Consider the following 14,938-nt stretch of genomic DNA (forward strand, 5'->3'; position numbering starts at 1 on the left):
GAGTCCAAGGAAGAGAGGCCAAGAGAGAGGGACCAGGAGAGAGCGTGAGCAGTGTCCTACAGTTTTATAGACACTGATGATGTCATCCCCAGAGGTCAGGTCAGCCAATGAACTGACAGTCGGGGGTCCCTCCGGGAGTTCACACCTGGATGTGACCTGTTGTGGGGTAAGGTTGCATGGCAGGCCTTTGTCTGTGACCATGCCCTCAGGGACAAAGGCTGACAGGCTTTCGGGCCTAGTCTTTCCATTTGTTTGATCAGGCTGAGGCCTTCTCATAATCAAACTGAAAGTTCACATTAATCCAGAAATTAACAACCATCTTTGGAATGCCGGTTGCACCTACAATTTAAATCTAAAGAGAGTCAAGTTGTCCCTGACTTACGGCCAATCTGTCTCTCTGCTCTCTGTTGTTTAAAGATAAGCTGTTTTCTTCCAAGTTGCCATTTAAAGTGAGGGAAAAGGTTCCTTCCTTGTGTGATGACACGAAATTTTGAATATGTATATATGACAACTGATGTTTGTTGTTTGTTTTAGAGGTTTGATTGTATTTTGAAGAAAAGGGTGGTGATTTGTCAGACTCTCTCGCTCACACACACACACACACACACACACACACACACACACACACACACACACACACACACACACACACACACACACACACACACACACACACACACACACACACACACACACACACACACACACACACACACACACACACACACACACACACACAAACCAGGATACAAACAGAGAAGCCCAGCCTGCAGCTAAAGTATGATTTTTATTAATGACATCTTTGTTGGGTTATAATCTTATTAAGCTAAATCAAAGTGCACTAATACATTAGACATAAATATAGAAATGAACTTTGCAAGATGATGTTGATATTGATTCAGTTATGTTCAGAATATGGTCCAATGAATTCATGCTCATTACATAGGTGGCCAAATGTATATATGCATGTCCTAGTTTTTGCTTTATCTCCTGTGTCTGCGTGACTTGGCGCTGGAGGGTGGGGTTGTCATTTCACTGCGGCCAAACACAGAGCACTCTGTCTTCAGGCACGCACAGGCGTCGATGTGGGTGTAGGTGTAGGTGAGCTCTGTGTTGTCAGGGCAGGTGAGCTGGATCTGTCGCTCAGATGTAGCCACCTCCTGGCAGCAGGAGCAGGTGTGCTGTAAGGATCTCATTTTGGTGGAGTAGCTGGGAGAAGAGACAAAAGAGGGCGTCAAGATAGGGTAAAAGAGCGAGGCGACAAAGGAAGAGGGCAAATCATCCAGTGTAAGAAGAGCTTTCTAAACTACTAAATTTAGAATCTCCTTAATATTGTTATGATAAGTTGTGAACACTTTCAGTCACAGTCACACAGAACTGAGCAAAATCAATCATTCCTGATGATAACAAGCGGGAAATAATACTCTGTATATATAGTATATATGTGTTGCATGGAGAGGGATACAACTGCATTACATTGTGCAATCCTGTGTTGTATAATGGAAGTAATAATTCACTGAACTAAAAGTCCGGATATCTCAGGCCTCTGCTGCACGGATTATCAACATTCTTTTTAATGGAGATGATCTTTTAATTTGACAAGAAATACAACAGAAATATTTATTTGAAGATCTTAAGAGTTTTCCATGACACTGATGATAAGAAAAATGGCATGAGACGGACTCACAAGGTGAAGGTGCCACATGCTCCACTACAGGATGTGACATTGACCAGGTCTTTGGCGTGGCAGCCCTGGCTCTCCAGGTCCACAGTAGTGGTGGTCACACTGCATGGTTGACCCTTGGGAATACCTGCGCAAGCAAGAGAAACATTCTGATTTACAGATCATAGCATCTGTGGATTATGGTGCAAACACAACTTGGTTTTCTTGGGTGCAAACCATTATGGAAAAAGTTATTGTTTTTTTTAGTGTAAAACAATTCTAACTGCAAATTTAACTGAGCAGGAAGAACTTATCTAAGCTCTTTGTGCTCAGGACAGTGCCCTGGACCATTACCAATAAAAAACTAATAGCAGAATATATGAAGAGGCTCAGTAAACCAATGATGGCTTCAGTGTAGTCTCATCTAGTTAACCATATGATATCAGGCCCATACGTGGAATATATTCTAGATACCATCACAATGCATTATTCTGTCTTATCACACAACTTTGTTGAATACTTGGTTCGGATTGGCCAATTACAGCATTCTACAGTCTAACATTTGTGAATAACAGGCCGGTGCTATAGCATTTCCGTCAATCCAATGAAAGAAACAAAGAAGTCGGACAAATTCAACGAGAGCTCTGACAAAAACAATTTGCTTTCCAATGAGATGAATATTTTGTGTGAAATTATTCATTTCTTTAGTAAGTAGCTAAGCGGGTGATTTAAGATTGCATTCACAATAATGACTAGCTCACTCTACATTATCTTTTACTTATATAAACAGTCATAATACATCATAATTGTGATTGGTTTATGACTTGGTAAGAGCTGTTCACAGTGGTTTTGCTCAGAAGCTATGATGGTTTGGTCAATAGAGAGCAATACATACAGACACGGCAGCATCCGTCTGGAGCTATGGTCTCTGTTCCCTGCAGGAGACACACACACACACACACACACACACACACACACACACACACACACACACACACACACACACACACACACACACACACACACACACACACACACACACACACACACACACACACACACTCACACACACACACACACACACACACACACACACACACACACACACACACACACACACACACACACACACACACACACATACACATACACAAACACACACACACACACACACATTTACACATCAGTATTCTGTTGTCAAAAACCGCTGGATCGCTGCACACGTTGACTTCTTACGCACTGAATAATCCATTGATTTAATATCCAGTGTTTTACATGTTTTTGTTCAGACTGCTTGGTAGCTGTTAGTCATTACCAGCTGCAACAGGGATGCTGATATTGTTTCCACCCTGGAAGTCAGTGTGTGTGCGTGTGTGTGTGTGTGTGTGTGTGTGTGTGTGTGTGTGTGTGTGTGTGTGTGTGTGTGTGTGTGTGTGTGTGTGTGTGTGTGTGTGTGTGTGTGTGTGTGTGTGTGTGTGTGTGTGTGTGCAATCACCGGTATGCATTCATTAGGGTCGTAGGGAGGGCAGACAGTCTTGGCCTCTACGGTGATGAACTGGTTAGCAATCATCACACACTCAAACTTCACGCAGGGGTTCCCAGCGGGAGTCCAAATGGTGCCAGGCTAAAGAATAACAGAACATAATTTTTTTTTCATAAAAAAACAGTCTCCCAGACAGGCTGTATCAGAGTCTCTATCATCTACATATCAACATATGTGGACTGTTCTTTTGTCTCTTATAGTCTTTGACTCTGAGCCATTTTGCCTCTCTGTTGCCTTATTTAATCAAATAAAGATGACCTTCAGCCCTTGTTGATTTGTGCTGATTCTAAAACATACCTTTATTAGTCCCTCAATGTTTTCACTATTGTTATTTAACACTTTTCACACACCGAGAAATGAAGTACACACACATGCACAAACAGGACCTATATGCATGCCTTAACAGACACCTTGCTCGAGGTCACCTCGGCAGTACCCAGGAGGCGAACTGGCTTCTCCAGTTACACTCCATACTGTCTGTACCCAGTAGCATCACCAGAGGTGTTGTATGTTTAAATCAATAACAAATAGTTAATTGGCAAAGATGTTCCAAACACAGCATAGTTGACATTTATGAATTATGTTTGCCTTTAGTCATCAGACTGATTTGAAAGGTCTACAGTGCCATAACATACACAGAGTGGCTTGCTCTATTATCATATTTGTGGATATGTCGTGTTCTGCTGTAATAGCTGGAAAGGACAAACAACAAACAATTGCAATGTGATTATCTTTATAGACAGCAGAGATGTTGGAAACCTGAGTGACCTTATAGATACATCAATACTTATGTCATGCGCTCTTTGGCTTCAAACACAGACACACAAACACACACAAACACACACACACGCACGCACACGCACACACACACACACACACACACACACACACACACACACACACACACTTAGACCAACCTTTAATGGGTGTGTGGCGTTGGGCAGTACAACAACACAGCTGATTTGGACGCACCTCCCACAGCACTGGTTAAGTAAGGTCTGGTACTCATAACCCTGAACAGAGACACAAAGACAAACTCTTATTCCTACAGATGACTTGTCAGAGGCTCCGCTGATAGATCACATCTTTTACATAGTGATGTGCTAAATCTGAACTGGCAAAATGATCCCTTTGAGATTGAGTTTGTGCTCTTCTGTACCCAGTAGGTTTGCTCAATTGATGCGTTTCAATACAAATACTATTTTCTATGTGCAGATATAGTGGAGGAATGGCATCCTGAGCAGAGAATGAAGTCCCTCTGCCTCTCTGTGTTCAATGGTGTAGTGAGGTGTATGAAGGTGCTGATCAGTAAAGCTAAAAACTGAAAGTGAGTGTGTGAGCAAGGGAGAGAGAGGGACACTCATCTTACCACAGGGCAGTGTGTGTCACAGGGTACAGGCTGACACTCGATCAGGTGCAGAGGGCTGCTGTCTTCTGTCTTGGGACTACAACTGCACTTTTCACATGGCTTCATGGGCACCAGGTCTCCAACCTGGACGGACAGAGTGAGAAGGTCTGCACATATACACATAGCACCACTAAAATATGCATGCATGCTTGAGCTGCTGTATTAGATTGCATTAGGTTTTACAAGTGTAACAAGTAAAGTAGGATTTGGGATTTTTATTGCTTATGAATTTTCATTTCTAAAAAGGAGACGGTGTTGTTCTGTCAGAAATTACACTCACCTAACCAAAATAGCTAATTTCTAAAATACTACACAGCTATTACACATATAACTTAGTTACTTCTATCTTTGCTCTCATCTTGTGCACACATGTTTATAGATAAAGAACTTTATGTTTTGTCATTTAAATCCCGAAACCATCGTTGATCAAATAATACATCCATCGCTATCCATCAATTACAATACTCTACTACTAAGACTTCTTCTGGATTCAGAATTAAACTTTACTTCACACAGACAGTACAGTAAAGATGTTGACCAAAACAGCTTTTTATCACTTAACAATATGGCTGTTCCTACCCGCTAACCCTAACCAAAACAAGTCTCCAAGTATCTGTCACAATAGATTTGAAGGATCTTTTCTTGTTTTTAAATCTCTTAGTGGTTTGGGACCGTTCTACATTCTGTTCTACTAGCTTTCAATTAATCTCATTCATTTTTAATATTCTCAATGGTCTCTGTTCTTGATTTCACTCATATATTTTATGATCTACTGTCCTTTATTGTCTTATTTTATTGTTTATTTGCCTTTATTTTAATGTGCTGGTATTTGGTAGTAAAGCATTTTGAGCTACATATTGTGTGAAAAGTGTGAAATGTTTATTATTATTATTAGAATTATCAGACTCATCCATTACCAATTATTATATCTAGAAATATTATAGGTGGGTAGGTGTGAGATCTCACCTGATATTCAACCTTGTTGAAAACACACACATCCTTTTTAGGCACTGTGAAGGAAATAGACCAAATCAATACATGTATTTTAAATGCAACAACCCAAGTGGCAGAACTGAAACCAGGCTATGAAGTTACAGTAACATGCATATGTAGCACTCTCACCGCAGGAGTAGTTCAGACAGCACACTCCCATAGTGGTGTTTAGAGTAAAACCAACAGGACAGGCCTGCAAACCAGGGCACTGCTTCACATCACACTCTGTTCACAGACACAGACGGGGGAATGTTATACCTAAAAAGAGAGAGTGTATTTGGGGTTGCCACCTTCATGTTTCTCACTTACCACACTTCTCCTTTTGACAGCAGCCAACAGTCTCAGTGACCTTGACCTGACCCTCTTGGTCACAGCTGACAGATGGCTGTGCTGGACAGGACACATGAAGGCAGCTGATCTGCAGTGTGTCCTCCTCACATATACACTCCTTACAGTCTTCTATCCATGTTGAATTGGCCTGAGGACACAAGGTTTGTTGCAGAATTAGGAGGAGGCATTAGCAGCTATTACTGGTCTGTCAAACGTTTATATAAAGAGGGACTGGACATTGTAGACAAATCATTTACCTGTGTCCATTTTCCATTTGGCAGCCGACAGATTTCTATTAGGAGAAAAATATAAAGCATAAAGTAATTTCCATTAATCATTGGAGCTTTATTGATTTTTCTATTTAACCCTATAAACCGAACAGAACGTGTCCATTCCGGTTAAAGTGTCACTCTGGAGCAAATTCATCCCATGGTCTTTTTTGACACTTAGAAACATCCGATAAGCCATCGAGACAGGTTTTTATTTCTTGTAACAACTATTAATAAAGAAATCCAGGAGAATCGCTAACAGCTGAACATGGCCCACTCCCTACACATAAAAACAAAATGAAGCACCAACAACGTAGTTAGTGAACCCAGAGTTTATTAAAATAGTGATTTTAAAGACTTACCAACTGGCCCCTGTACCAGCTCTTCTCATAGTAAAGTCCATTCAAGTGGATTACCAAAGTCAATCCCATAGGAAGGAGCTTTCTGTGTAAGGACTCTTCTCATGCTGCTGCAGAGGTTTGCTGTTATTTTTCAGCAGTATTAGTGGTTAAAAAAGATGTTTGAATGCCTTCACCGTACCACTCCGAGCTAATCCGTGTTAGTTGCATTCGGCTGTTAGCTACTCTCCCGGATTTCTCCGTTAAAAGTTGTTACACAAAAAAAACTGTCTCAGTGGCTTATTTGATGAGTGTAAGTGCCAAAAAAGACCATGGGCTGATATTAAGCTGGAATTAAACCCTAACTTTAGGCAACAAATGACTTGGTTAGGATCAGAAATTGGGTTTTGTCTTACTACTTTTGGGACATGAACGCCAGTCCCCCGGGTGAAATTACTGTGTTTTGGCACCCATCGTCCACCCTGACCCTCCTCCCTATGCAGATTTTAGCTTTTGCCACAAAGTGTTGCTATGCTCTTACCACAGGTGGGAACACATTCATCTGAGTTGGAAGAGAGGAGGAAGGTGTCACTTGGACAGTAGCAACCCTCTAGTTTCACATTTGTCATGGCGCTGAACTCATTGACAGTGTAGATGAATTTCTGGTTGTACCTGCAGACACAAAAAGCCACACCTTGATGTTGGATGTGATCAAATCATGAATGAATGACAATGGATTAACTGCGATGAGCAAAAAACAGTATGTTGGGGAGTTGTTATACCAGGAATCACAGGTAGGCTCCACCAGAGGGCCACAGGCCTGATACACTTTGGGACTTGGACATTTATAATCTATGAAGAGATGAAGACACAACAGACATGTTTTCTAGTTGGGGACATTGATGTGATGTTGGGGAAATGATCAGTAACAGTGATTAGTAACTGTAATAGTGTTTGACTTAACATTACATATTCTATTTGCATACCACAGACTCCTTTGGTGGCACTCCTCCAGTCGATACACACTCCAGACTCAGCACAGGCGTCAGCGTATGTTTGTAAACTGGTGCAGCCGATGTGATTAATGTGCATGTGGCAAACGTCAAACTCACACGCCACAACAAATGGACTGTAGTCAATGATCTTGTGGCAAGCTTCAAACACACTGGAGAGGATGGGGATTATAGTCAGTATAAAGCTCTGTGCACTGCAGTAAGTAAGTAAGTAAGTGAGACCATCTTGTGATGGGATCACATCAGCCACAACACCAAATCAAGCCGGTGATAGAGTATGGTGGGGTAATGGCCCCTTTACTACTTCCACTAAATCTGTCTGAACATATAAAACAGACATATAAAAACCAGGCAATGTGCTTTCTGTGGTAGTTCCTGACTCCAGGACCACACACACACACACACACACACACACACACACACACACACACACACACACACACACACACACACACACACACACACACACACACACACACACACACACACACACACACACACACACACACACACACACACACACACACACACACAATACAATGAAGTCCTCAGCTGAGATATAGATATATACTGTATATGAGATATATATTATTCACTGGTGCGATTTCTAACATGGTTACCCCTTACCCAAATACCTGCTCTTGATGATCTCACAGATTGTTGTATTGCAGGCATCAGGTGGAGGTGTTGGTGTTGGGGGAATTTGTTCACAGTAACTGTCGTTAGCGTGCCAGTGGTGTGCCATATCAGGACATGAAGGATCAATTTTGCCACTGGGCAACATGCAGTCATCTGTTCGGTTGTTGTCACATGTGCCTAGACAAAAAGCCTCAATATTATCATTCAAACTGTTTGCAGAAAGTGTCTAATAGGCTCAATTGGCTGCATTGTTTGTACATATTAGATTCACACAATATTTAAGATATATATATATATATATATATATATATATATATATATATATATATATATAGTATATGTCATTTATCAACTGCTGTAAAAATTCTACAGCAGAACTCACCACACTGTCCCTCAGTGTTGCCGCCAAATTCACCATAGGGCAAGTAGATACTGAAAATGAGCCCCGAGAAGGTGACCTTGGCGTGGATTTTAGGGATGATAAGTACTGTATCAATACCAGTGGTTGTTATACGGATGTCACCATTCTGGTATGCAGGACTCACATGCTTGTCATTCACAGAAATCTAAAAGACAAAAAGAATTGTGATATACGTGTCATAAATTCCTTTTACAAACTTATTTGTAAGGTCCAATGCAGCTATAGTAAACCTTACTTTGGACAGTTTTACAAATTAGGGTTAGGTCAAATACATTTAGTCCAAACCAGTGGGTGTATTTGCATTGAAGGCAAAAAGGGGAGCCGCTCCTGAGCTAATGGCTACAGTTTGAATTAAAAAATGAAGAAAGTTAATCGTGCCATTGCATTACCTGATTTATGAAAATGCCGTTGGTATCCTTCTGAGTAATAAAGATCTTGTAGCTTTTGTAGAAAACAGTGATGGACTGAGGACAGGACAAGCCATCAGAAGCACCACAGTAGTAGGTATCAATCATAACACTGAAGTTATATTTGGGCAAGATCTCTTTCATTAGCCAGTAGGAACAGTTGCCTTGAAAACCATAGTAGGTTCCATCGAAGGTGACATAATGGGGGTCACCCCAACCGTAGCAGATACCTTCACATGATACAAACATTACATTTTTAAAATTACATTTCAAGTAATCTGGTATTATCTGAGACACAATATCCAGTGTTACAAAAAAAAGGAAAAGAAAAGAAAATATTGCTTCAGGTAAAATATTCAACGTTGCCCCAAGCAATATTTTAGTAGGTCAGACTTACATTGGCATTCATAGTGGAAGCAGCAACCATCATCATCCAACACTTCAATAGCAGGGAAGTTATTTGCGCACACTACAGGCTTTGGAGATGGACACTGTGTCTCGTTATAAGTCACTATGCCATCAGCACATTTTCCTTCAAGACAGTGACCCTCCTTCCAACTTTCTCCATCCTGTGAGGACAAACATAGATTGGAATTAAAACAAAACAAAACAATTAACAAATATTGTCATAGAATACCAAAATAACAACCCATGCAAAACCCATAGCACATATAATAATAGCCTTTTGAAGATTGAGTAGTACTGCTTAACAACTGCATATAAAAAGCAAAGTTAAAAATGTATGAAAGGGAAATAAAGAAGTACCTCTCTATGAGGTTTTACAGTGACACACTGTTTCCTAGGTTTACACTGTTGGTGTCGGGGTACTACATGACAGCTCTCATTGCAGATCCCTATGTAACAGTGGCCATCATGGTCTGTCTCATTGTAGACTATGGAATCTGAAAATGAGGCACAGGAAGAGTGTTGTAAAGGAGTCTGTCACATGTGTTATCTTATTTATCATATATCACACAAATGTATGCACTATGCACTCTGCATCCCATAATTTATTTAAATGCAGTTAATTTAACTGAGGTTCAGGAACAAGACCATACCCCTCTCCCTTCACTACTTCCACCACTCACGCCTCACAATTAAACAACCTGTGTCCCATTAACGCAACACCTGTGTCTCATCAACTCAACTACCTGTGCAACCATAAATATACATATTCGTGTCTTACCCACTCTCTCTCGTTTGTCTCAGTTTTCACTTTGGGCAGATATTCTTTTGTAGGGGTTGAGTAAATAAGCAAATGTTGTCTTATATTAAACTCTGAGAAACAAATTCACACCGTTAAATTGCAAACCATCATGATATGTAGAGCTGATCTCTGTGGGAATACAGAGTCAGAGAGTTAAATAAAGAGGGAGCTATCACAGTCTCAGCTAGCCAAGCATCACCAGACTCATCATATGTCCGCAACCTAAGTGCATATTAGTCTGGAACCTTTCAGTTCACTTTAGCTATCCAAGGAGCATTATCAATGATGCAGGGCAAAATGACTCTGGACACAATTTGATAGACCTACAAGTAACCCCAGCAACAAAACTTGACCTACAACCAATCACATTAATAAATCGGCTGTGCTTGGGCCCATTGACAACAATGGCAGCTGGATTGCAAATGTTTGTGAAAATACTTTATGCAAGAAATAGACAGTAAAGTAACAGAATTTTGATTCATAAAGCCTAGTGCCTAATTTTACATTTTGATTTCGGTTTTGCCTGGTAAGTTGACCATGATGGACCTGCAGACTGGACAGTGCTGCTGCCAATCATTGTCTTAAACCCACCCCAGATGAGATAGACATATCTGCCAGAGCAAATTTATCATGCACTTGAGAGGTTTGTCTAAATAGCTGTGTTACAACATCTTGTTCTATATCTTGCTTCACAAAGGATGATATAGTTTGCAGCTATGATATTATGAAACAGGAGGTAAAGGTTACCTACATCTCTTGAATAAGATGTTTTAGTGTTCTGTTCTTATGTCTGGATGGATGTGGGTCTGGATTTCCAGGCTATTATATGAACTTAATCTACCGCACAATAGGTGCATTTCCATTACAGTTGAGTACCCTGTATAAGGCGGGACTCTATTGTTGAATTGCCCCTAACATCTAGTTGGTGATTGGATATAACTCTGTGTTAAATGCCTCACGTATTTATGTGACGCCATGTTCGAAACTGTTGCTAAACAATTATGCGGCATTCGAAACCCATTCAGAGCGAAAACCTCACCTCCAGGGTCTGGCAAATACCTCTGGGGTACTTTTTTTGTAATGGAGACACAGTGAGTGAGAGAACATTTGAGAGTTACCACATATTACCTAAATGGAATATCTAATAAAGCAATGGTGGAGCCAAAGGGTGGCCAGTGATGACTGTGTTGGGTTGCAAATTGATGAAGTGCCAAACCTTATTGCATAACCATTCCTTCACTGCTACAGTATCATTGGTGTTTTGCACATTCAGAGAGAAACCAAAAGTGCTTATATGTGGGCAAGCAAGAAAGAAAGGGAAGAGTGCAAACTGAAACTGAAATTTGACATTATTTAGTCATTTTTGAATGTAATTAATGTGATTGCTGCCACAAGCACCTTTTAAACAACAACACTGCAAACATGAAATTATCAAGACATTACCTGGCTGAATGCGAGAATGCAAATGTCCAATTTAATCGGAATATCCTACTCCCTAGTACAAAGATTATTTGATCTCTGAGTTAGCCTATGTCTAAAAAGAGACACTCATTCTCAGGTTTATTCAGCCTTGGAGCGATGGGTGTATTGATGTAACGTTTATATCATGCTGAGGCATTCAACAGTGAATAAGGAGGGTGATTTACACAAAGACGGCAACGAAAATGTTTAACTGGAGGGACGACGAGACTCAGCAACTTCTGTCACTAAGGACCAACACTGAAATCTTCAGACAAATTCAAGGAACGTCAAAAGACTCAAATGTTAATGACCAAATTACAAACTGGTCTGGTGTTATCATGTCCTGCCTCTTGCCGCTCTACCTGACATGCTGACACGAAGGATCTTCAGTTGTATGCTGCATGGGCAAAACGAAAACACAGGACTACTCCTGGATGTGATTCTCTTGACATATTGCTATCTTTTTGCTGATGCTAATTAAATTTAGAAAGTCATTGCTGTTTGTATATTTGTAGCTATGTTTAAAAAATTCAAATAGTTTTGATTAAAGGAAAACTACACTTTATTTTAACTCGGGAATGAAACCAGTTGTACACAACTTGATAGCTTGTCCAGATCGGTGACTACACTTCTAATGAAATTAAATGTCGCTTTACCCTTTATTCTTTCAAGTATGGCAAACCTGTGTTTTAAATACGTCTGACTATCTAACTGCTCCTGATTTCTTGCCCTGAATTGGTTGTACAGAAACCTAGTAGTTTTTCTCTGATGTAGATTATTAATTCATTTATTTCTGTGTAGTGAAGGATGGTTTGGAACATACGAAATGTAAAATAGTTAGTACTAATAGTTAGTAACAGTAAATTGGCCAACTATTAAAAGTGTTATGTAGGAATTACATTATTTTGTATTTTGATGACGACAAGGTAATTGCACATGCACGATCTGAACAAAGTCTACATATAATGAATAGTATAAGTATGAGTATGTGACTCAGCAGATAAATGCTGTTAAAAAAAGTGTATTTTGTAAATCTGAACTTACCTGGGGGGTACATGGTACCATTGTGAAGGCAATGGCAAACTTGTGGCTCTGTAACTGGTTGAGTTATTTCTCCTGTCACTACAGGAGGTGTAGTGGTTGTCGTAGTTGAAGGTGTTGTAGTTGGAATTGTAGTTGAAGAAGCTGAAGGTGTTGTAGTTGAAACTGTATTGGAAGGAGTTGAAGGCGTTGGACACCCACAACATTTAACTTTAATCTCATAATCAAAACACTGTTGCTGAAGCCCTTGCTGTTTGTTGTTGCATATCAGACCAACATCTTTATTGCAAGTCACAGTTTGTCCCACCAGTGACATGGAAAGACCTGGGTAAAGAGCAGCTCTACACCGGACCTCTTCAGGAGCTGAGCATATATGATGACCAGCAGAGATTATCTGCTGGATGGATTCATGTTCTCCACCATCGGGGCCTGATGTGGGCTTGCCAACATTGAGCCAATCTGACCAACCACATTTCATATCATGACCCCCGGGGCAAGGTGTAGTCGTAGGTGCCCGAGTAGAAGTTGTTGTTTCAGTTGTTGGAGGAGGTGTAGTGGTAGTTGTAGTTGGAACTGTAGTGGAAGGAGTTGTAGTTGAAACTGTAGTGGGAGGAGTTGAAGGAGTTGTAGTTGAAACTGTAGTGGAAGGAGTTGAAGGTGTTGGACACCCACAGCATTTAACTTTAATTTCATAATCGAAACACTGTTGCTGAAGCCCTTGCTGTTTGTTGTTGCATATCAGACCAACATCTTTATTGCAAGTCACAGTTTGTCCCACCAGTGACATGGAAAGACCTGGGTAAAGAGCAGCTCTACACCGGACCTCTTCAGGAGCTGAGCATATATGATGACCAGCAGAGATTATCTGCTGGATGGATTCATGTTCTCCACCATCGGGGCCTGATGTGGGCTTGCCAACATTGAGCCAATCTGACCAACCACATTTCATATCATGACCCCCGGGGCAAGGTGTAGTCGTAGGTGCCCGAGTAGAAGTTGTTGTTTCAGTTGTTGGAGGAGGTGTAGTGGTAGTTGTAGTTGGAACTGTAGTGGAAGGAGTTGTAGTTGAAACTGTAGTGGGAGGAGTTGAAGGAGTTGTAGTTGAAACTGTAGTGGAAGGAGTTGAAGGTGTTGGACACCCACAGCATTTAACTTTAATTTCATAATCGAAACACTGTTGCTGAAGCCCTTGCTGTTTGTTGTTGCATATCAGACCAACATCGTTATTGCAAGTCACAGTTTGTCCCACCAGTGACATGGAAAGACCTGGGTAAAGAGCAGCTCTACACCGGACCTCTTCAGGAGCTGAGCATATATGATGACCAGCAGAGATTATCTGCTGGATGGATTCATGTTCTCCACCATCGGGGCCTGATGTGGGCTTGCCAACATTGAGCCAATCTGACCAACCACATTTCATATCATGACCCCCAGGGCAAGGTGTAGTCGTAGGTGCCCGAGTAGAAGTTGTTGTTTCAGTTGTTGGAGGAGCTGTAGTGGTAGTTGTAGTTGGAACTGTAGTGGAAGGAGTTGTAGTTGAAACTGTAGTGGGAGGAGTTGAAAGTGTTGGACACCCACAGCATTTAACTTTAATTTCATAATCGAAACACTGTTGCTGAAGCCCTTGCTGTTTGTTGTTGCATATCAGACCAACATCTTTATTGCAAGTCACAGTTTGTCCCACCAGTGACATGGAAAGACCTGGGTAAAGAGCAGCTCTACACCGGACCTCTTCAGGAGCTGAGCATATATGATGACCAGCAGAGATTATCTGCTGGATGGATTCATGTTCTCCACCATCGGGGCCTGATGTGGGCTTGCCAACATTGAGCCAATCTGACCAACCACATTTCATATCATGACCCCCGGGGCAAGGTGTAGCCGTAGGTGCCCGAGTAGAAGTTGTTGTTTCAGTTGTTGGAGGAGGTGTAGTGGTAGTTGTAGTTGGAACTGTAGTGGAAGGAGTTGTAGTTGAAACTGTAGTGGGAGGAGTTGAAGGTGTTGTAGTTGAAACTGTAGTGGAAGGAGTTGAAAGTGTTGGACACCCACAGCATTTAACTTTAATTTCATAATCGAAACACTGTTGCTGAAGCCCTTGCTGTTTGTTGTTGCATATCAAACCAACATCGTTATTGCAAGTCACAGTTTGTCCCACCAGTGACATGGAAAGACCTGGGTAAAGAGCAGCTCTACACTGGACTTCTT

The 14,938-nt window shown here is 41.1% G+C and overlaps 1 protein-coding gene across 1 annotated transcript in view; it reads right to left on the reverse strand.

Annotated features, from left to right (window-relative positions):
* Window positions 1–983: 983 nt before the first annotated feature.
* LOC310948110 (mucin-5B-like) overlaps window positions 984–14,938 on the reverse strand; it is a gene marked incomplete at both ends in the record, with an annotated part of 43,945 nt that continues 29,990 nt past the window's right edge. Inside the window, 20 exons of the mRNA XM_083915124.1 lie at window positions 984–1,209; window positions 1,688–1,811; window positions 2,559–2,598; window positions 3,159–3,287; window positions 4,124–4,219; window positions 4,576–4,698; window positions 5,581–5,624; window positions 5,737–5,832; window positions 5,917–6,085; window positions 6,195–6,229; window positions 7,086–7,216; window positions 7,327–7,396; window positions 7,531–7,709; window positions 8,193–8,373; window positions 8,579–8,762; window positions 9,007–9,254; window positions 9,422–9,593; window positions 9,790–9,926; window positions 12,737–13,369; window positions 14,306–14,746. Of these exons, the coding sequence (XP_083771250.1) occupies window positions 984–1,209; window positions 1,688–1,811; window positions 2,559–2,598; window positions 3,159–3,287; window positions 4,124–4,219; window positions 4,576–4,698; window positions 5,581–5,624; window positions 5,737–5,832; window positions 5,917–6,085; window positions 6,195–6,229; window positions 7,086–7,216; window positions 7,327–7,396; window positions 7,531–7,709; window positions 8,193–8,373; window positions 8,579–8,762; window positions 9,007–9,254; window positions 9,422–9,593; window positions 9,790–9,926; window positions 12,737–13,369; window positions 14,306–14,746 (3,458 nt within the window). The remainder of the gene's footprint in view (window positions 1,210–1,687; window positions 1,812–2,558; window positions 2,599–3,158; window positions 3,288–4,123; window positions 4,220–4,575; window positions 4,699–5,580; window positions 5,625–5,736; window positions 5,833–5,916; window positions 6,086–6,194; window positions 6,230–7,085; window positions 7,217–7,326; window positions 7,397–7,530; window positions 7,710–8,192; window positions 8,374–8,578; window positions 8,763–9,006; window positions 9,255–9,421; window positions 9,594–9,789; window positions 9,927–12,736; window positions 13,370–14,305; window positions 14,747–14,938) is intronic.

The sequence above is a fragment of the Echiichthys vipera genome (assembly GCF_963691815.1).
Source record: "Echiichthys vipera genome assembly, chromosome: 1".
Taxonomy (NCBI): Eukaryota; Metazoa; Chordata; class Actinopteri; order Perciformes; family Trachinidae; genus Echiichthys; species Echiichthys vipera.